This window comes from Bufo bufo, chromosome 1 (genome assembly GCF_905171765.1).
Source record: "Bufo bufo chromosome 1, aBufBuf1.1, whole genome shotgun sequence".
NCBI lineage: Eukaryota > Metazoa > Chordata > Amphibia > Anura > Bufonidae > Bufo > Bufo bufo.
The window spans coordinates 52,239,923-52,263,213 of record NC_053389.1 but is presented as its reverse complement, the minus strand read 5'-3'; the positions used below and the strand labels follow the sequence as shown (position 1 = coordinate 52,263,213).

The following is a 23,291-nucleotide window of genomic DNA, read 5'->3' as shown; positions in this document are numbered from 1 at the left end:
ATTATAGATTCAAATGGGGCAGCACGGTGACTCAGTGGTTAGCACTGGTGCCTTGCAGTGCTGGGGTCCATGGAGTTTGTATGTTCTCCCTGTGTCTACGTGGGTTTCCTCCGGGTTCTCCGGTTTCCTCCCACACTCCAAAGACATCCCGATAGGGAACTTAGATTGTGAGCCCCATTGGGGACAGCGAGTGATGATAATGTCTATAGTAAAATAAAATGAGCGAGTACAATAAAATGTGCAGAGCTGTGTATGTAATGGTGGTCATGCGACTGCTTCTGTCTATTGTGTATGGCCACCCTCACAATGGCTGGTGGAGGGGATTGCTTCCACTGATTCAGTGGGAATTTGGGAAGGGTTTTGTTGAGAATCATTTTAAAAGGGTAACCGGTGAATCAATTCTCTCCGTGTATTACATGGACTAGTGATTCAGGGACTCACAGCGGCAGTTACGCACACCGTGGACTTCAGATAACCAAGTATGAGAGGCTGCACACTACCGTCTGCAGCATCTTATACTGCTCGTCCATTTCACCACATCCAGCAGTGACCAGAAGGATCTCCTGATAAACACCACCGCTAGACAAACCGGCTTGCACTACAGTTGGAGTGGTACGGTCACGTGGGGAGGTTATGATGAGCAGGAGCAGTGCCTCAGAGCTCAGGTGCATCACCGCAAGCAATGGACCCTAAGCCTCAGAGCTCAGGTGTATCATCGCAAGCAATGGACCCTGAGCCTCAGAGCTCAGGTGTATCATCGCAAGCAATGGACCCTAAGCCTCAGAGCTCAGGTGTATCATCGCAAGCAATGGACCCTAAGCCTCAGAGCTCAGGTGTATCATCGCAAGCAATGGACCCCGAGCCCGCACAACCTAAACCCTCCCTCTCCAAGAAGCCACAGAACACCAACTGACATGCTGCCATGTCGACAGCTGCACATCTCTACTCCAGGCACCACGGCACTGCAGAAAACCAGCTCCAGATGAGATGAATGGTGCACATAGCATGGCTGCCCGTTCCTCTGCCCATCTCTCTGATGCCAACTACAGTAAACCACTATATGTGCCAAGCACTGACCTCTGTATGTTCAGTGCACCATTAACCCAAGACACGGGGCGTACCTGGAACAGAATCAGCAACAAGAGTCCTGAGTAAAGAGCCTTAGAGGTAAGTGCCCCCCAACAGCTAACAGAGACATATTGCTAAGTGCCAGGCCTGACCTCAAGGCCTCAGTAATCACTGATGAGCCCTCTCCATATTCCTCTAATCCTAGAGCAGAACCCGCAAGCATCACACAGAGCGTAGAGGAGCGCACGACACCGGCATCAGAAACGTGTAACACTACACAGCGCGTATCTGCAGCGCCTCCTCATGGTAGGGACAGAATATGACAACCACCCTGCAGTCCTACATACCTCTGAGGTGATGAAGCCGTCCGTCTGGGCTCATATAGAACTACTGCATTTATTACGCCAAACTGCAGCGCACTAAATGTCACTGCAACTGCGCTGTACGAGGCCAGACAAGAAGGCATGAAGAATACAGCACCGGACCCCCAGTGGCTTATTCTTCAGATTTCCAGCTGCATTCCCCATTGCACACTGCTTGCAATATGAACTGGGTGCACTGGTGCATTATGGGAGCCTTTATTGCCCGTGTTCTCCTGTGGAATGGTTACTGATGACACAACGGTGAAATGGTTAAAGTAACAGGGTCGACTGTCACAACATCTGGGCGCCATAATACCCAGAATCAGATCTAATACTGTGCATGACCTGAAGCCAAAGGTGTTATCTGTCCCGGTACCCAACGACACGAACCTGAACCTTGTTCTACTCCCCGCCGCGTCCAGAGCGAGCTAAACCAGAAGATATATCCGGGCCGAGCAGCGCGGTTCCCGGAGGGTTCAGCACAGGTTGTAGGGGAGCTGGGTATAAACAAAATTGCTAAGTTGCCGCTCTGCACCTCCACCCTCTGCAGACTCCGCTAAGTCTCATTTCCCCGATTAGCAGCACAGATTCTTGGCCAATAAATAGGATTTTTTTTATTATTATTTTTTTTTTTATATGTAAAAAATGGAGGATAAAAAAGAAACATAAACAGATATAAAACGTGAGAGATTCAAAGTGCTCGGCTAGGGACTCCGGACGTCACCGAATCGATGAGCATGGAGACTTAGATCGGATAACAGCGCAGGACTGCAAAATTCAGCCATTCCAGAGCCATCCCAACAGGCGGCTCCATCAGAGGTTCTGTGGCTCCAGAGTAACCTCCGGCTCGTCTCTAGTATGACACATAGAAGGGCGACCAGTGAGAAGAATGCAATAATCCAGAGGTAAAGTCTGTCTGTGTCAAGAGGCCGTGAAAGGAGTCCTCAAGCAGCTGATGACAGAAATAAGCCAGACGCACCTGCACCAGCTCCGGAGCTTCAGTCTGGAATTGATGTCCGGGGCAGGTGTCTAATGGAGGGTAGCTCGGTCAGCCGCTGCTTTCTGGTCACCCTCTCTTGGGCTGCACGTTCTCTATATCAGGGAAATTCGAACTGGAATGCCAGGAGAGTCGGTCCTCTGAGGAGAATGGTGGTTGACCAGGTGCTCGACCACTGTGTGCTTGGACATATGTTTCATCAGATAGGTCTCCTACAGGCAGAGAAAAGAAGAGCCACACAGTGAAGTCAGAGCGGGACATAGAGGGTCTAATAGATATGGAACAAAGGGTCCCAGCTCCCATTCCATAAGCACGGTCAGTCTGAATGGAAGTGGATGGAAACTAGAAGTAGCCAGCAGTGGGACTCCTCCATTAAAGGGGTTTGCCGGGCGTTTAATACTGATGGCCTATACTCGGGATAGGTCATCAATATCTGATCCTGGGGGTCTACTCCCAGTACACCCACCAATCAGCTGTTTAAAGAGGCCGCGGTGCTCCAGTGAGTGCAGCGGCCTCTTCCTAGGTCAGTGACGTCACATTCATCGGTCACGTGTCCTAGGCACAGCTCAGTCCCATTCAAGTGAATAGGCCGGGGCTGCAATACCAAGCACAGCGTTGCATATCACTGGTGACCTCTTACTATCCACAACCCTTGTAGGTCTCCGAATACACGGAATCAAAAGGTGCTACTCACCGATGTGTACGCTCTCCCGCACATACTGCAGCAGTATGCCTTGGCGTGTTTCACGGCATGGGCTGAGAGGTGGATCTGGAGGGAAGCAGAGTCTGTGTACGCCCGGTAGCAGTTTGGACACTTGTAGGGTTTGTCTTTGTTGTGCTGCCGCTGGTGAGACTGTTGAGGAAAAGAAGGTTCAGCACCGGACACAGAAGAGTCTCCCCCCCCCACAGTTACCTATCATTATCACGCACTGCACCCGGAGGTGCACTTACCTGCAGGTTGGAGAGTTGTGTGAAGGCCTTTTCACAGGCAGGCTGCGGGCACTTGTAAGGCCGGTCCCCAGTGTGAATCCTGCAGAACAAGATACAAACATGACATTACGCCTGCACCACCTCCGGGTTCGACGTGAGCTGCTGCAGCCAAAGTCTGGCCACAGCGGTGACGTGTGTCCCCCACAAGGGTCCACGCACTGGGTCACATGACGCATTGGGAACAGGTCACTGCTGCCGGGTGTCAAACTGGATGCTGACACGGGGAGACCAGAGGGAGGCAGCGGCGGAGGGGTGAAGGAGCTGGAACCCAGAAGCGAGGAGCAGGTCTGGCTATATGGGGCCGGGGATTTGGCTGGATTTTGGCAGAAAGGTCCCCTGAAGGTAAACAACCCTTTAAGGACCAGGACAATTTTCATTTTTCCGTATCAGCCTTATCAAAGGTGCTGACCAGTTTATATTACTAGCGGCACATGTGCTGAGAACAACACACGCACGCAGCTGGTAATAAGCATTATTAAACAAGACATCAAAATCCCGGAATACCCCTTTAAGGGCCAAGTTCTTTTCAGTTTTTTCTTCATCTCCTCTCTAACAGCCATAACGTTACTATTTTAGGCTTTTTTCAGGGTGAGTTGTATTTTCAATGGCACCAATTCTCAACCCCTTCTGGAAACCAGTGACCTACCCAGAGGAGAAGCAGAGTTTCCACAGGTGTCAGGCATTTACCTGGTGTGCTGCTGGAGATGAGAGAGCTGGCGGAAGGACTTCTCACAGTACGAGCAGTGATAGGGCTTCACGCCCAGATGGATGCGCAGATGCTGTGCTAGGTATGAAGCATTGGCAAACGATTTGGAGCAGTGCGGGCACTTGTGAGGTTTGGCCTCAGTGTGAGACTTGGAGTGAATCTGCATCTCAGACTTGGTGAAGAAGGTCAAGGGGCAAATTTTACACCTAGAACCGCAAGAGGAGGGAAGAAGAGGTCAGTCTCTCAGTACCCCATGTAACCAGAGGAAGAGACCACCACAGCACTACGAGGAACTGCAAGGAACAAGACTGGGAAAAATAAGTGCCCCCTTCATAGTATGCAGTCATAGAACAACACTGTCTTATTCATCAGCGGTCAGACACACGAGACTCCATGTTACTGGTCAGTGGTCAGACACACGAGACTCCATGTTACTGGTCAGCGGTCAGACACACGAGACTCCATGTTACTGGTCAGCGGTCAGACACACGAGACTCCATGTTACTGGTCAGCGGTCAGACACACGAGACTCCATGTTACTGGTCAGCGGTCAGACACACGAGACTCCATGTTACTGGTCAGCGGTCAGACACACGAGACTCCATGTTACTGGTCAGCGGTCAGACACACGAGACTCCATGTTACTGGTCAGCGGTCAGACACACGAGACTCCATGTTACTGGTCAGCGGTCACACACATGAGACTCCATGTTACTGGTCAGCGGTCACACACATGAGACTCCATGTTACTGGTCAGCGGTCACACACATGAGACTCCATGTTACTGGTCAGCGGTCACACACACACGAGACTCCATGTTACTGGTCAGCGGTCACACACATGAGACTCCATGTTACTGGTCAGTGGTCAGACACACGAGACTCCATGTTACTGGTCAGCGGTCAGACACACGAGACTCCATGTTACTGGTCAGCGGTCACACACACACGAGACTCCATGTTACTGGTCAGTGGTCACACACACGAGACTCCATGTTACTGGTCAGTGGTCACACACACACGAGACTCCACGCTGGTGATGCGTTGGAGGGAGCTGGACACAACATCTGTATCATCTATCCAGAATATTTTGCTGACCTGTAAGTTTTTCCCTCTTTTCCAATATCTCCTGAGGCCAGAATAGGGTAGGGGACGACGAGCACGGGCGGTCCGGGCGGGTTCTCTGCCTTGATTTTCTTGCGTCCTCTCTCAGGTTTGGTTGGTCCCAGCAGGCCGTGGCCCTGGATGGTCTTGATGGAATCCAGCATGGGTCCACCCGTGATTCCTGAGATGAGGGTGGGGGAGGTTGCAATGAGCCGAGTCTGACTGTTGGAGGTGGGGGTGGAGAGGGTGCCGCTGGTACCGGTGCTAGACTCTGACGTGCTGATATTTGAGCGGGAGGATGAAAGACCCAGCCCTAAAAGCGAAGACAACGCTAAGAGAAGAAAGTTGGAATCACAGATGGAGCTGAGTCAGTATCATCGTTACAGAGGCTTTCAGTGCCACGGCTTCTGGTCGCAGGAAAAACCGCCACCAAGATCAGTAGTGACGACGCATACGCCGGACATGTGGCCAGAAGGGGTGACACTGAAAACCGCCATAACACATCTTATACATTGCCTCAGGGGACTGGTTGCCTCCGTCCACCACTCTTTACAGAACAGGACATTGCGCCATTCTACCAGTGAGGTACCTGTGACTGAGCTGGTGGCAGGCCGGGCATGCAGCGCCACATCTGGCTGGGGTACAGCTTGCGGGTGCAGTCCTGGAATGTGCTGTAGCTTTTGCAGGGACATGACGGACTGGCTGGTCTCAGCAGGTGACTGGGGGATGAGCAGGGGCTGCTGCGAGGGGACGGAGGTGGGAGGCAGATGATGAGGTCGGATTTTCTCTGCCATCAGCTGCTCCTTGATTTTATTGATTAACACCAGATTATCCAGCTGTGCGGGAAAGAAGAGGCTTCAGATTATAATCCCGAAACAACAGACCCCCGGCCCAACCGCACCGCAGCCAAGAGTGGGGATAAGGGGGCCCAGCGGGAACGGAGGAGCGGTGGGGCCCAGCGGGAACGGAGGAGCGGTGGGGCCCAGCGGGAACGGAGGAGCGGTGGGGCCCAGCGGGAACGGAGGAGCGGTGGGGCCCAGCGGGAACGGAGGAGCGGTGGGGCCCAGCGGGAACGGAGGAGCAGATGTGATGTGACTAGAGGAGCGTGGGGCTGGATGTGATGTGACTAGAGGAGCGGTGGGGCTGGATGTGATGTGACTAGAGGAGCGGTGGGGCTGGATGTGATGTGACTAGAGGAGCGGTGGGGCTGGATGTGATGTGACTAGAGGAGCGGTGGGGCTGGATGTGATGTGACTAGAGGAGCGGTGGGGCTGGATGTGATGTGACTAGAGGAGCGGTGGGGCTGGATGTGATGTGACTAGAGGAGCGGTGGGGCCCAGTGTGAACGGAGAAGCGGTGGGGCTGGATGTGATGTGACTAGAGGAGCGGTGGGGCAGGATGTGATGTGACTAGAGGAGCAGTGGTTCTGGATGTGATGTGACTAGAGGAGCGGTGGTTCTGGATGTGATGTGACTAGAGGAGCGGTGGGGCTGGATGTGATGTGACTAGAGGAGCGGTGGGGCTGGATGTGATGTGACTAGAGGAGCGGTGGGGCTGGATGTGATGTGACTAGAGGAGCGGTGGTGCTGGATGTGATGTGACTAGAGGAGCGGTGGGGCTGGATGTGATGTGACTAGAGGAGCGGTGGGGCTGGATGTGATGTGACTAGAGGAGCGGTGGGGCTGGATGTGATGTGACTAGATGAGCGGTGGGGCTGGATGTGATGTGACTAGATGAGCGGTGGGGCTGGATGTGATGTGACTAGAGGAGCGGTGGGGCCCAGTGTGAACGGAGGAGCAGTGGGACTGGATGTGATGCGACTAGAGGAGCGGTGGGGGCTGGATGTGATAATTTAGATACTAACCTTCTTTTATTTGATGTAGTGGCTGATAACTAGTAAATGTGTGATCTGATCCAGACATTTATCAGACACAACCATTCACACACAGCAGTGACAGAGAGCAACATGATCATAATGTCGCCCATGGGCCTCTGGAGCAGCCCAACCGACCCCCAAATATGTGTGAGGTGGCAGAACTCCAGGGACTGTGCTCTCATGGGAGTCACAGCTGACCAAGTAATGTTCAGCACTGTTTCCCTAAGGACACACTGAACATTAATGATCGTCTTTACTGACCTGAAACAAAGCCCCAAGTGTGTGCGCCTGACAATTTATATTACAGGTCACATACAGAATTAACAGTGGTATTATTCTGAAGATGCAGTCACCATGCACATACATTACTTATCCTGAGTTACATCCTGTATTATACTCCAGAGCTGCACTCACTATTCTGCTGGTGCAGTCACTGTGTACATACATTACTTATCCTGTACTGATCCTGAGTTACATCCTGTATTATACTCCAGAGCTGCACTCACTATTCTGCTGGTGCAGTCACTGTGTACACACATTACTTATCCTGTACTGATCCTGAGTAACATCCTGTATTATACTCCAGAGCTGCACTCACTATTCTGCTGGTGCAGTCACTGTGTACATACATTACATTACTTATCCTGTACTGATACTGAGTTACATCCTGTATTATACTCCAGAGCTGCACTCACTATTCTGCTGGTGCAGTCACTGTGTACATACATTACATTACTTATCCTGTACTGATCCTGAGTTACATCCTGTATTATGCTCCAGAGCTGCACTCACTATTCTGCTGGTGCAGTCACTGTGTACATACATTACATTACTTATCCTGTACTGATCCTGAGTTACATCCTGTATTATACTCCAGAGCTGCACTCACTGTGAACATATCCCGTACTGATCCTGTACTGTATTATACTTCAGAGCTGCACTCACTATTCTGCTGGTGCAGTCACTGTGTACATACATTACATTACTTATCCTGTACTGATCCTGAGTTACATCCTGTATTATACTCCAGAGCTGCACTCACTGTGAACATATCCCGTACTGATCCTGTACTGTATTATGCTTCAGAGCTGCACTCACTATTCTGCTGGTGCAGTCACTGTGTACATACATTACATTACTTATCCTGTACTGATCCTGAGTTACATCCTGTATTATACTCCAGAGCTGCACTCACTATTCTGCTGGTGCAGTCACTGTGTACACACATTACTTATCCTGTACTGATCCTGAGTAACATCCTGTATTATACTCCAGAGCTGCACTCACTATTCTGCTGGTGCAGTCACTGTGTACATACATTACATTACTTATCCTGTACTGATCCTGAGTTACATCCTGTATTATACTCCAGAGCTGCACTCACTATTCTGCTGGTGCAGTCACTGTGTACACACATTACTTATCCTGTACTGATCCTGAGTAACATCCTGTATTATACTCCAGAGCTGCACTCACTATTCTGCTGGTGCAGTCACTGTGTACATACATTACATTACTTATCCTGTACTGATCCTGAGTTACATCCTGTATTATGCTCCAGAGCTGCACTCACTATTCTGCTGGTGCAGTCACTGTGTACATACATTACATTACTTATCCTGTACTGATCCTGAGTTACATCCTGTATTATACTCCAGAGCTGCACTCACTGTGAACATATCCCGTACTGATCCTGTACTGTATTATGCTTCAGAGCTGCACTCACTATTCTGCTGGTGCAGTCACTGTGTACATACATTACTTAGCCTGTACTGATCCTGAGTTACATCCTGTATTATACTCCAGAGCTGCACTCACTGTGAACATATCCCGTACTGATCCTGTACTGTATTATGCTTCAGAGCAGCACTCACTATTCTGCTGGTGCAGTCACTGTGTACATACATTATATTACTTTTCCTGTACTGATTCTGAGTTACATCCCGTATTATACTCCAGAGCTGCACTCACTGTGAACATATCCCGTACTGATCCTGTACTGTATTATGCTTCAGAGCTGCACTCACTATTCTGCTGGTGCAGTCACTGTGTACATACATTACATTACTTATCCTGTACTGATCCTGAGTTACATCCTGTATTATACTCCAGAGCTGCACTCACTGTGAACATATCCCGTACTGATCCTGTACTGTATTATGCTTCAGAGCTGCACTCACTATTCTGCTGGTGCAGTCACTGTGTACACACATTACATTACTTATCCTGTACTGATCCTGAGTTACATCCTGTATTATACTCCAGAGCTGCACTCACTGTGAACATATCCCGTACTGATCCTGTACTGTATTATGCTTCAGAGCTGCACTCACTATTCTGCTGGTGCAGTCACTGTGTACATACATTACATTACTTATCCTGTACTGATCCTGAGTTACATCCTGTATTATACTCCAGAGCTGCACTCACTATTCTGCTGGTGCAGTCACTGTGTACATACATTACATTACTTATCCTGTACTGATACGGAGTTACATCCTGTATTATACTCCAGAGCTGCACTCACTATTCTGCTGGTGCAGTCACTGTGTACATACATTACATTACTTATCCTGTACTGATTCTGAGTTACATCCTGTATTATACTCCAGAGCTGCACTCACTATTCTGCTGGTGCAGTCACTGTGTACATACATTACTTATCCTGTACTGATCCTGAGTTACATCCTGTATTATGCTCCAGAGCTGCACTCACTATTCTGCTGGTGCAGTCACTGTGTACATACATTACATTACTTATCCTGTACTGATCCTGAGTTACATCCTGTATTATACTCTAGAGCTGCACTCACTGTGAACATATCCCGTACTGATCCTGTACTGTATTATACTTCAGAGCTGCACTCACTATTCTGCTGGTGCAGTCACTGTGTACATACATTACATTACTTATCCTGTACTGATCCTGAGTTACATCCTGTATTATACTCCAGAGCTGCACTCACTATTCTGCTGGTGCAGTCACTGTGTACATACATTACTTATCCTGTACTGATCCTGAGTTACATCCTGTATTATACTCCAGAGCTGCACTCACTATTCTGCTGGTGCAGTCACTGTGTACATACATTACATTACTTATCCTGTACTGATACGGAGTTACATCCTGTATTATACTCCAGAGCTGCACTCACTATTCTGCTGGTGCAGTCACTGTGTACATACATTACATTACTTATCCTGTACTGATTCTGAGTTACATCCTGTATTATGCTCCAGAGCTGCACTCACTATTCTGCTGGTGCAGTCACTGTGTACATACATTACTTATCCTGTACTGATCCTGAGTTACATCCTGTATTATGCTCCAGAGCTGCACTCACTATTCTGCTGGTGCAGTCACTGTGTACATACATTACATTACTTATCCTGTACTGATCCTGAGTTACATCCTGTATTATACTCCAGAGCTGCACTCACTATTCTGCTGGTGCAGTCACTGTGTACATACATTACTTAGCCTGTACTGATCCTGAGTTACATCCTGTATTATACTCCAGAGCTGCACTCACTGTGAACATATCCCGTACTGATCCTGTACTGTATTATGCTTCAGAGCAGCACTCACTATTCTGCTGGTGCAGTCACTGTGTACATACATCACATTACTTATCCTGTACTGATCCTGAGTTACATCCTGTATTATACTCCAGAGCTGCACTCACTGTGAACATATCCCGTACTGATCCTGTACTGCATTATGCTTCAGAGCTGCACTCACTATTCTGCTGGTGCAGTCACTGTGTACACACATTACATTACTTATCCTGTACTGATCCTGAGTTACATCCTGTATTATACTCCAGAGCTGCACTCACTGTGAACATATCCCGTACTGATCCTGTACTGTATTATGCTTCAGAGCTGCCCTCACTATTCTGCTGGTGGAGTCACTGTGTACATACATTACTTATCCTGTATGATCTGGAATGACGGTATTATTATAAATGTGGGGAGACAGTGCAGTTGACTATGTCCCCCATGACCCTTCATCGGGTGCACACACGCAGACTATGGTAACATGTGATGTAACCTGCCGGTATTGGGGAGCACATTATGTGACATCATCGTTACTGTGACCCCTTATGTGCAATGTCAGAATCCCTGGGAGGGCCTTCGGCCAGCATCGCCTACACCTTGGGCACATGGGCCCTGTCACAACCAGGCACACGGATCACCTGCACGCTGCCGCTACAGACACTGATATACAACATGCTGGTGCTTTATGAATATATATGAGGGTCAGAGGTGGAGCGCCCCCCCACAGCACAGAGGTCCAGGCTGATGGTCGCTCAGGCTGCAGCACTGGGGGATCGCCCCTCTGTTCAGATACATCGCAGGAAGCATGGCGGCCTCGCAGCTGCTGAAGGAATGAAGCGTTACAGATAGTCATGGAGTCATTCTCACCTGGCTGGGCATCGCTGGAGGTGGAGGCCAAAAATAAGGATTGTTAAAGCGTGGCTCGGCCATCCTGTAAGAAGGAAAGTAGAGTTATGCTGCTGGCAGTGTGCGCACGGCATGTACATCATATGCATAAAGCCAAAACCAGAGTGGGCACTAGCAGGGGGCCGGCCGGCAGTCCCATGTCAGTACAGCTCCATCACTACTTCCATATCTCTGCTCCCTGTCAATGAATGGGAGCAATCAGTGTTGCTAGTCAGAGGCTGACCTAATACTTTGCTCGCAGCTGAAGGTTTGCTACTGTTGTATCCCGTTTGGACAATCCTCTTAGCTGCAAACTGAAGATTTCAGAAACCTTAAGCACATGGGACAAGATTAAGTCAGCCTCTGAATGCAAACCATGTTTCCATTCACAGACAGCAAGTAGAGAAGATGGTGGCAGTGAATCCCCAACTGTATTCTAAAGTTGCAGGAGACTGTAATTGGCTTCTCTGCAGTTCCTGAGATTGGACACTAGATGGCGAGGGCAGAGTCTGTTTCTCCCAGTCTCATAGGAGTGCAGGGGCCACATGCAGGGGACTCTTTGGAGTCCAGGGCAGCAATTGGGGCGGCTCAATCTTATTCATAAACTCTGGATCGGAGCTGCTATGATGCATGCCTGTATAATCTATCACCCGGTATATTCATAAAGCACCAGCATTTCACACACAGTCACATCGCATATGTGGAGAAGAGGTGTGGGGGACTCCCAAAATCAAGCACTAATAATCTACTTTCCCTGCCCCCCTCACATGGCCTCTAGAGTACTGGATAAAGCCCCCCAGTTATGACTCCATAGAGATAAACAGAGAAAACTCTCACCAGTCAATGATTGTGACAAACATGGACTGCTTGATGTGCCACCAGGATGGCAGCAGGCACAAAATCCAAGACTTTACCAGCCTATTAGGTGGGTCCAGGGTTAGGACCTGATGGGTGAAGCTGCTGTGTTAGCGCTACGCTAATCTCCGGTCTGGTAACTAGTGCCCCCAGACTGACAACCAGACACCTATGGGGAGTGGGTGTTATTTTTTTTCAGACTTTCTCATGTGATTTTGGGGGATGGTGGTCACGGAGTTAATTAAATATGATTAATCATCCGGCCAATCCAGATACTCGTGCACCAAAAAGAAAATATGAGATCATTTATAATTAAGAAGAGAGGAGGAGCGGGACAGGGCCAAGGACGGGCAAGAGTGGGACAGGACCAAGGACGGGCAAGAGTGGGACAGGACCAAGGACGAATGAGAGGGGGCCGAAAGGAGAGCGGGAGTGGGACAGGACCGAGAGGAAGTGAGAGAGGGCCAAGGACGGGCAAGAGTGGGTCGGGGCCGAGTGGGACAAGGCCAAGGCCGAGGAAGGGCGAGAGTGGGACGGGGCCAGAAGACGAGCGGGAGTGGGATGGGGCCGAGCAGGGGGCTAATGAGATGGGGCTGAGCGGGAGGGGGACAGGGAAGAAGATGAGCGGGAGGGAGACAGGGCTGATGACGGGCGAGAGCAGGACAGGCCAGAGGACAAGCAAGAGTGGGACGGGGCCAAGGGCGAGCGGGATGGGGAGGGTCGAGAGCGGGACGGGCGGGATTGGGATGGGGCTGAAGACGAGCAGGAGTGGGACGGGGGCGAGCGGGAGACAAGGTCGAGGACGGCAGGACAGAGCCGAGCAAGAGTCGGGGGACCGGCAGGACAGAGCCGAGCAAGAGTCGGGGGACCGGCAGGACAGAGCCGAGCAAGAGTCGGGGGACCGGCAGGACAGAGCCGAGCAAGAGTCGGGGGACCGGCAGGACAGAGCCGAGCAAGAGTCGGGGGACCGGCAGGACAGAGCCGAGCAAGAGTCGGGGGACCGGCAGGACAGAGCCGAGCAAGAGTCGGGGGACCGGCAGGACAGAGCCGAGCAAGAGTCGGGGGACCGGCAGGACAGAGCCGAGCAAGAGTCGGGGGACCGGCAGGACAGAGCCGAGCAAGAGTCGGGGGACCGGCAGGACAGAGCCGAGCAAGAGTCGGGGGACCGGCAGGACAGAGCCGAGCAAGAGTCGGGGGACCGGCAGGACAGAGCCGAGTAAGAGAGGAAGGAAAGGACGGGGCAGAGCCAAGTAAGAGTGGTAGGAAGAGCAGGACAGAGCCGAGTAAAAACGGGGAGGGAACGGCAGGAAAAAGCAGACAAAGTGGGACAAAGCAGGGGTGGGACAGAGCAAAGCACGAACAGGGATGGGACAGAGCAAGAGCAGGGGAGGGACAGAACCAAGTAAGAGCAGGGATAACAGCGGGACAGAGTTGAGTAAAAGCAAGGGTGCGACAGGGCCGAGTAAGAGCAGGGTCAGAACAGAGCAAGGGGAACAGAGCAAGGGGAAAGGCGGAGGTGATGAGACAGAGCTGAGTACAAGTAGGAGGTGGCAAAATAGTGTCAGGTAAAGGTGAGGGTGGGATTCAGCCAATGATACAGCTAGGAAACAACAAAGGTGGGATAGAGCCAAGGAGGAGTGTGACTGGGATAGAGCCAAAAAAGAGGAACCTACAGACCCTGCGGTTAGGGAAGAACTGAGATACAGCGGAATCGGGCCATAGGCGAAAAAGCAGTGGGGTGGGCCAGTTGTGACTAAACAGCAGGGGAGGACGAGAGGGGGAAAAAAACAGCAAGGGAGGACCAAAGAGGAAAAAAACAGCAGGGGAGGACCAAAGGGGGGAAAAAACAGCAGGGGAGGACCAAAGGGGGGAAAAAACAGCAGGGGAGGACCAGAGGGGAAAAAAACAGCAGGGCAGGACCAAAGGGGGAAAAAAACAGCAGGGCAGGACCAAAGGGGGAAAAAAACAGCAGGGGAGGACGAGAGGGGGAAAAAAACAGCAGGGGAGGACCAGAGGGGGAAAAAACAGCAGGGGAGGACCAGAGGGGGAAAAACACAGCAGGGGAGGACCAGAGGGGGAAAAACACAGCAGGGGAGGACCAGAGGGGGGAAAAACACAGCAGGGGAGGACCAGAGGGGGAAAAAACAGCAGGGGAGGACCAGAGGGGGAAAAAACAGCAGGGGAGGACGAGAGGGGGAAAAACACAGCAGGGGAGGACGAGAGGGGGAAAAAAACAGCAGGGCAGGACCAAAGGGGGAAAAAAACAGCAGGGCAGGACCAAAGGGGGAAAAAAACAGCAGGGGAGGACGAGAGGGGAAAAAACACAGCAGGGGAGGACCAGAGGGGGGAAAAACAGCAGGGGAGGACCAGAGGGGGGAAAAACAGCAGGGGAGGACCAGAGGGGGGAAAAACAGCAGGGGAGGACCAGAGGGGGGAAAAACAGCAGGGGAGGACCAGAGGGGGGAAAAACAGCAGGGGGGGACCAGAGGGGGAAAAAACAGCAGGGGGGGACCAGAGGGGGAAAAAAACAGCAGGGGGGGACGAGAGGGGAAAAAACAGAGCAGGGGAGGACCAGAGGGGGAAAAAACAGCAGGGGAGGACCAGAGGGGGGAAAAACAGCAGGGGCCGTATAGACCACAGAACATACATAACGCTCTACATAGGGCACTATAGACCAAACATACCAAGCAGCATGCCAAGGACAACACATACCAGACAAACAGTGCTGTACCCAGGACGCTGGAGACCAGATATGCACAGTGCTGTACACAGGACACTATAGATGGCACATACACACTTGTACACAGGACACCTCTCGATATGTGTCCACTACATGAGATCTGATCTTAAAGATTTATCTTCCTCTCACCACAATATTCTGTATCTATAGAGGGCACAGAAGGGTGCCCAGCCTCATGACTTGCCAGCCACTTCATACCGCTGCACCTTATCTCTTGTACTACACCCCCCTTATCTCCTGTGCTGTACCCCCATCTCCTGTGATGCAAGCCCCTTACATACTGTTTTTGCTCCAGTGCCGAACCCCCCCCCATATCGCCAGACAGAACCCCCTCCTGTTCTGCAAGCACCCCTCACACCGCCTGTGCTGCACCCTCTATCTCCTCCGCTACACCACCCTTTCATCTCCTGCGCTGCACCCCCTCTTTTCCTGCACAGGATCCAGTCGAGGAGACCAGCAGGGAGGAGGTTAAACCCGCCATGAGGCTTTCTGAGGAATGCTATGAAAGGCTGTGTTTATTTTTAGTCAGATGAACATCTCAGCAGGTTCCAGGGTCAGTTCCTGCTCGGCTCCTGGCCTCACACAGAACAGGGGCACCAGAAACTCGAAGCTCCACCTCAGATCCTCCGGTCAGGCATCAAGAATGCTCAATTCTGAGGTTTTTGCCCCTAAATCCCCTCGTTTCTGCAAATTCCTGACCTTACATAAGTGACAAATGCTGACTGACAACCATAAATAGTTGCCATTACAGTGTCCATATGGGTTGTCACCCAGCTTTTTACAAATCCTGAGTGACCAAAATCAACAGTGTTATGTAGATCTGTATCACCTGCTCTGCCTGTGTCAGTCTTTATTAGTTCTAGGATTAAATTCATGAAGGACGCTCAGGATGAACACAGCTATAGATCCCTGCCAAAAAGTATCAGCGAAGGGAATTGTGGGAAAATACAATGACCAATGACTATAAGTCCTGGATCCCCCTCCATGTTGGAATAGGCAATATTTCACAATTAATTATTAGCCCAAGGGACCCGCTCCGGCCTTATGGCAGATAGTCTTACCATGAGACAACACAACTAGCAAAAGTCCCGAGAGGTGGACACAGGACGTGGTCCATCATCTGACCACCAGGCTCTACCATCCACTGATATCAGCCAATAGTGCCCCACACAGGCAAGCACAACATAGGAGCACACTTGGTCATTCACACTCACTACCAAAAGGCCAGTGAACATCTCTGGTCCTGGGAACATTCCCAAAAATTGAACACAGAGGACCAAGACAGACACTGTGGATGACCGTAGAGGACCAAGACAATGTAGATGACCATAGAGGACCAGGCAGACACTGGAGATGACCACAGGCGACCAAGACAGATAGGATGACCGCAGAGGCCCAAGACACTGTGGATGACCATATAGGACCAGGCAGACACTGGAGATGACCATAGGTGACCAAGACAGACACTGTGGATGACTGCAGAGGACCAAGACGACGTAGATGACCATAAAGGACCAGGCAGACACTGTGGGTGACCACAGAGGACCAAAAAAAGACTCTGCAGATGACCATGGAGGACCAAGACAGATACGCGTATGACCATAAAGGGACGAGAGAGATGCTGCAGATAAGCACAGAGGGATGAGACGGTACAGCTAAGTGTATCAGCATGAAGATGAATATAATAAAGAACATCAGCGTATATTACAGTGAGAATAATAGAGTGGAATATATTAGAGTGCAGTATAGTAAACTATGCTGAAGAATAATACAGTATAATGAAGTAGAGTACAAAATATTAGATAATAGTACCGTTATATTAGAGGGAAGTAGAGTATATTACAATAGAGTACATTAAGTGCAACACAGTACAGGAGATTATATAGGAGTATACTCGAGTGCAGATGAGTTACAGATTACAGTAAAATATTGTAGAGGATATTGCAGTATATTAGCAGTATTCAGTATATTATAGTGCAGAAGATTATACTAGAGTATATTCAAGTACAGTAGAGGATACTGAAGTATATTAGAGTGCAGTGCACATCAGTATTTTAGAGCGCTAGAAACAGTAGAGAATATTAGAGTGCAATAGAGAATATTAAAGCCCAGCAGAATATAGGACCACAGTGAATCACTATATTACAGTATATTACACTATAACAGAATGCAGTGGAGTACAGTTGACTATATTGGCATATAACAGAGTACAGTAGATTATATTGGAGTATATTACAGTGCAGTGGAGTATAATACAATGAAGTACAGTACCTTATATGAGTATATTAGAGTGCAGGAGAGTGTATTAGCAAGAAGTAGAGTATAGAAGCGTGGAGGACAGTATAGATCGATCAGTACAGTATAGAAGAGCGGAGTAGAGTATAGAAGAGCGGAGGACAGTATAGAAGAGCGGAGGACAGTATAGAAGAGCGGAGGACAGTATAGAAGAGCGGAGTAGAGTATAGAAGAGCGGAGGACAGTATAGAAGAGCGGAGGACAGTATAGAAGAGCGGAGGACAGTATAGAAGAGCGGAGGACAGTATAGAAGAGCGTAGGACAGTATAGAAGAGCGCAGTAGAGTATAGAAGAGTGGAGGACAGTATAGAAGAGCGGAGGACAGTATAGAAGAGCGGAGTAGAGTATAGAAGAGCGGAGGACAGTATAGAAGAGCGGAGGACAGTATAGAAGAGCGCAGTAGAGTATAGAAGAGTGGAGGACAGTATAGAAGAGCGGAGGACAGTATAGAAGAGCGCAGTAGAGTATAGAAGAGCGGAGGACAGTATCGAAGAGCGGAGGACAGTATAGAAGAGCGCAGGAGAATATAGAAGAGTGCAGTAGGCAGTAGAGTATAGAAGAGCGCAGTAGAGTATAGAAGAGCACAGTAGAGTATAGAAGAGCGGAGGACAGTATAGAAGAGCGGAGGACAGTATAGAAGAGCGCAGGAGAATATAGAAGAGTGCAGTAGAGTATAGAAGAGTGCAGTAGAGTATAGAAGAGCGCAGTAGAGTATAGAAGAGCGCAGTAGAGTATAGAAGAGCGGAGGACAGTATAGAAGAGCGCCGTATAGTATAGAAGAGCGGAGAACAGTATAGAAGAGCGGAGGACAGTATAGAAGAGCGCAGTAGAGTATAGAAGAGCGGAGGACAGTATAGAAGAGCGGAGGACAGTATAGAAGAGCGGAGGACAGTATAGAAGAGCGGAGGAGAATATAGATGGATGCAGTAGAGTATAGAAGAGCGGAGGACAGTATAGAAGAGCGGAGGACAGTATAGAAGAGCGGAGGAGAATATAGATGGATGCAGTAGAGTATGGAAGGTGCCAGGAGAGTATAGAGGAGCGCAGGAGAGGATAGATGGATGCAGTACAGTATAGAAAAGCGAAGCGTGGAAGAGTGCAGGACAGTATAGATGGATGCAGAACATTGTAGAAGAGCGCAGGAGAATATAGAAGAGCGCAGGAGAATATAGAAGAGCGCAGGAGAATATAGAAGAGCGCAGGAGAATATAGAAGAGCGCAGGAGAATATAGAAGAGCGCAGGAGAGGATAGATGGATGCAGTACAGTATAGAAAAGCGTGGTAGAGTATAGAAGAGTGCAGGACAGTATAGATGGATGCAGAACATTGTAGAAGAGCGCAGGAGAATATAGAAGATCGCATAGAACCCCAGACAAATTTCCATGCTGATTTCTCTACGTTTCTGCACCAAATCCGCATCACAATCTGCATGTGTTACTTGCGGATTTGATGCGGTTTTGCCGCAGATCTATTCCTCCTATTGAAAAGGGTGAAATCCGCACCAAAAATCGCACAAACAATTGACATGCTGCATGACGACAGGTCAATTTCTGCACGGAAGTAAAAAGGAAAGTGTACGTGGGGTTTGTCTAATGTCACACACCTTGCTGGTCCTGTACTAGGTGGAGTAATCCGCAACGTGTGCAGGTATCCGCATAGGGCGAGTCCAGCAGGTCATATTACTATACTGCGCACTGGACTTCTATAAAGCTGCCATAAAGGAATATGACGAGCCATGTGGTGGGTTGGAATATGGCGGTAGTGAGGTAATAACACAATGCAGCAACACATCCTCTGCGAACAGTAGCTGCTTCACCTCAGTCCTCCGCAGAAAGACTCTAACAAGCTCTGCAGTAAGGTAAATCAGCGCAGCACTGCACCACCAACAGACGCCGCCATGATGGGTCACCCACCTCAGCAAAATACCACACAGACAGCCGGCTGTAAAGCAATATGCCGCAACACAGGAAACAAGATGGCGCCCTGACATAAAAACTCTTCAGGAGGGGCCGCTGGGCACAGAGAGCGTACTGGGGCCCAGGAGCATGTTTACACATACAAGGGCCCATATCGCCAAGGTCATGCACTAGGAACCAGGGCCACACTGCATTTTCACTTTGGCTCCCAAAATCAATGCCTGGGGATTGAATCTAAATATGACAGACAGTGCACCGCAACAAAGTCTGCTCCACCTGCATCAACTGACACTCGCTGCGGGTCACAGTCACCGTAACATGGTGCAGCCGGCCGTCGCCCGTCCAGTCATGTATCAGCAGATATGCACCACACCTCACATGACCCCTACTATTACCACCAGGACATGGGCCCCGAAACTGCACTGCACAAGGCAACATCTGGGGTGTGCGACTGCACAAGGCAACATCTGGGGCGTGCGACTGCACAAGGCAACATCTGGGGCGTGCGACTGCACAAGGCAACATCTGGGGCGTGCGACTGCACAAGGCAACATCTGGGGTGTGCGACTGCACATCACATCTAGGGGGGCATGTGACTGCGCAACGCAACATCTAGGGCGTGCGACTGCACAAGGCAACAACTGGGGAGTGCGACTGCACAAGGCAACATCTGGGGCGTGCGACTGCACAAGGCAACATCTGGGGCGTGCGACTGCACAAGGCAACATCTGGGGCGTGCGACTGCACAAGGCAACATCTGGGGCGTGCGACTGCACAAGGCAACATCTGGGGCGTGCGACTGCACAAGGCAACATCTGGGGCGTGCGACTGCACAAGGCAACATCTGGGGCGTGCGACTGCACAAGGCAACATCTGGGGCGTGCGACTGCACAAGGCAACATCTGGGGCGTGCGACTGCACAAGGCAACATCTGGGGCGTGCGACTGCACAAGGCAACATCTGGGGCGTGCGACTGCACAAGGCAACATCTGGGGCGTGCGACTGCACAAGGCAACAACTGGGGCGTGCGACTGCACAAGGCAACATCTGGGGCGTGCGACTGCTCAAAACAACATCTTTGGCCTACAACTACACAAAACAAAATCTAGGGGGCTTGCAACTGCAAAACACATCTGGGGCCCGCGAGTGCACAACATAACAACTATGGCCCGTGGCTGTACAACACAACATCTAGGGGGCATGCGACTGCACAACAGAAGATTAATATCTGGGGCCCACGACTGTACAACACAAATGGGGCCCGTGGCTGCACAATGCAACATCTGGGGCCCTCAGTAGCACAACACAATATCTAGAGGGGTTTGCAACTCCACAATGCATGCAACATCTGGACCCTGCGACTGCAGAACACTATGTGCAGAACACATTTAGAGAGGCGTGTGACTGCAAAATGCAACATCTGGGGCCCTCAACTGCACAACGTAAAACTTTGTGGCCTGCAACTGCTCAAAGTCCAGGTAACGTAAGGTTGGGGCCCACAACTGCACAGCTTCAGACGTTTGGGGCCCAGGACTGTGCACTGTCAACATCTGGGGCCCATAACTTGGCCACTTCAATGTCCAGGGACCCCTTAACTGCACAAGGTCCACAAACTGGGCCCAAAAATGTGCAAAGTCCACTCTGAAGCCCGTAGGGTATGAGGGCAGTGACTAAACAACACGACATCCGGGGCCATAATAATATTCTGCACAGTGTGACCACCCTGTGTGAATAAGCCCCAATGTCAGTGACAGGTCGGTTGTTATAGCAACGGCAACACAATGTGTGTGTGTGGGGGGGTGTAGGATGGCAGGTAACAAGGGGTGCACAGGCTGGAGGGGCACAAAGGGAATGGCGGGGGGCACAGTGCTGCAGGATGGAGGGGTGCAGGGGGCTCGGGCAGATGTTGGGGGTTGTATTCCGGGGATGTGGCCGCTCCCCTTTGTGTGGTCAGTCAGGGCCCCCCAGGCTGAGGCAGACAGGAGCCCCCCGGACGTGCACTCCCCGCCTCCCCCACATTCTCAGACTGTTTTATTAACATTTTCAGACAAAAGAAAAACAAAAATGGCAGCAGCGGCGCCGCACACAGCCCGAGCCGCCGCCGCCATGTTCTGCAGATCTCCGGCTCCGATGTGGGGAGCCCGGGAGGAGGGGGCGGCCGGACCAGGGGGACCCCTGCACCCCCTCTTCTAGCAGGGAGCCCTCCCCTCCCGCCGTGTCACCCACACAATACCTGGGGCCCTCACACAGCGCGGGGAGCGGGGCCCCGGTACCTGACGGTTCCCCCACCCATAAAAGAGGCCGAGAATACAGCGCCCCCTTCCCCCGGTACCGGGCAGACAGCGCGGGAAGCCATACAGACCTGCCGTGGGAGCGGGCAAGGACCCCGGGCCGGCGGGAGAGGCCTGACACACGCCCCGGGCACCGGGCGGGTTCCGGGTCACTGCCGATCACTTCTGGGTGTCCCGGCCGATGCTGTGCGCCCACAATTCACCCGAGCCGGCTCATTGACACGGAGATTTCGTCAGTGTGGAGCCCCCCGTCTCTCCAGCGCTCAGCAGCCCTCCCCCCCGTCCCCAAATATCCTCCCCCTGCTCCCCCTCCCGGCCTCCCGCCTGATTCCTACTACATTTACCTCAGAATCGGCGGCCAGCAGCGTCCCCGACAACAGCCCCCCGAATACTGTGGTCGTTATGTATACTGCATGAGCCCCCCGAATACCCTGTGTATACTGCATGAGCCCCCCGAATACTGTGGTCATTATGTATACTGCATGAGCCCCCCGAATACCCTGTGCATCCCTGTGTATACTGCATGTGCCCCCCGAATACCCTGTGTATACTGTATGAGCCCCCCGAATACTGTGGTCATTATGTATACTGCATGAGCCCCCCGAATACTGTGGTCATTATGTATACTGCATGAGCCCCCCGAATACTGTGGTCATTATGTATACTGTATGTGCCCCCCGAATACTGTGGTCGTTATGTATACTGCATGAGCCCCCCGAATACCCTGTGTATACTGCATGAGCCCCCCGAATACTGTGGTCATTATGTATACTGCATGAGCCCCCCGAATACCCTGTGCATCCCTGTGTATACTGCATGTGCCCCCCGAATACCCTGTGTATACTGTATGAGCCCCCCGAATACTGTGGTCATTATGTATACTGCATGAGCCCCCCGAATACTGTGGTCATTATGTATACTGCATGAGCCCCCCGAATACTGTGGTCATTATGTATACTGTATGTGCCCCCCGAATACTGTGGTCGTTATGTATACTGCATGAGCCCCCCGAATACCCTGTGTATACTGCATGAGCCCCCCGAATACTGTGGTCATTATGTATACTGCATGAGCCCCCCGAATACCCTGTGCATCCCTGTGTATACTGCATGTGCCCCCCGAATACCCTGTGTATACTGTATGAGCCCCCCGAATACTGTGGTCATTATGTATACTGCATGAGCCCCCCGAATACTGTGGTCATTATGTATACTGCATGAGCCCCCCGAATACTGTGGTCATTATGTATACTGTATGTGCCCCCCGAATACTGTGGTCATTATGTATACTGCATGAGCCCCCCGAATACCCTGTGTATACTGCATGTGCCCCCCGAATACTGTGGTCATTATGTATACTCCATGAGCCCCCCGAATACCCTGTGCATCCCTGTGTATACTGTATGTGCCCCCCGAATACTGTAGTCATTATGTATACTGCATGTGCCCCCCGAATACCCTGTGTATACTGTAGGTGCCCCCCGAATACTGTGGTCATTATGTATACTGCATGAGCCCCCCGAATACCCTGTGCATCCCTGTGTATACTGCATGTGCCCCCCGAATACTGTGGTCATTATGTATACTCCATGAGCCCCCCGAATACCCTGTGTATACTGTATGTGCCCCCCGAATACCCTGTGCATC

General features: G+C 50.9%; 1 protein-coding gene across 3 annotated transcripts; it reads right to left on the bottom strand.

Annotated features, from left to right (window-relative positions):
• Positions 1–782: 782 nt before the first annotated feature.
• On the bottom strand, positions 783–21,949 carry ZNF362 (zinc finger protein 362). Of its 3 annotated transcripts, none has more exons than XM_040423899.1 (8): positions 21,717–21,949; positions 11,531–11,594; positions 5,816–6,062; positions 5,221–5,557; positions 4,105–4,329; positions 3,379–3,457; positions 3,122–3,280; positions 786–2,639 (listed from the first exon to the last, which is right to left on the bottom strand). In XM_040423899.1, exons 2-8 carry the CDS (start codon positions 11,591–11,593, stop codon positions 2,523–2,525), a joined length of 1,227 nt encoding a protein of 408 aa, XP_040279833.1. In that variant the 5' UTR covers position 11,594; positions 21,717–21,949; the 3' UTR covers positions 786–2,522. The 3 variants fall into 3 exon arrangements, with proteins under 3 accessions (XP_040279849.1, XP_040279833.1, XP_040279841.1); XM_040423907.1 differs by having other exon boundaries at positions 788–2,639; positions 5,221–5,539; XM_040423915.1 differs by lacking the exon at positions 11,531–11,594 and having other exon boundaries at positions 783–2,639.
• Positions 21,950–23,291: the final 1,342 nt, after the last annotated feature.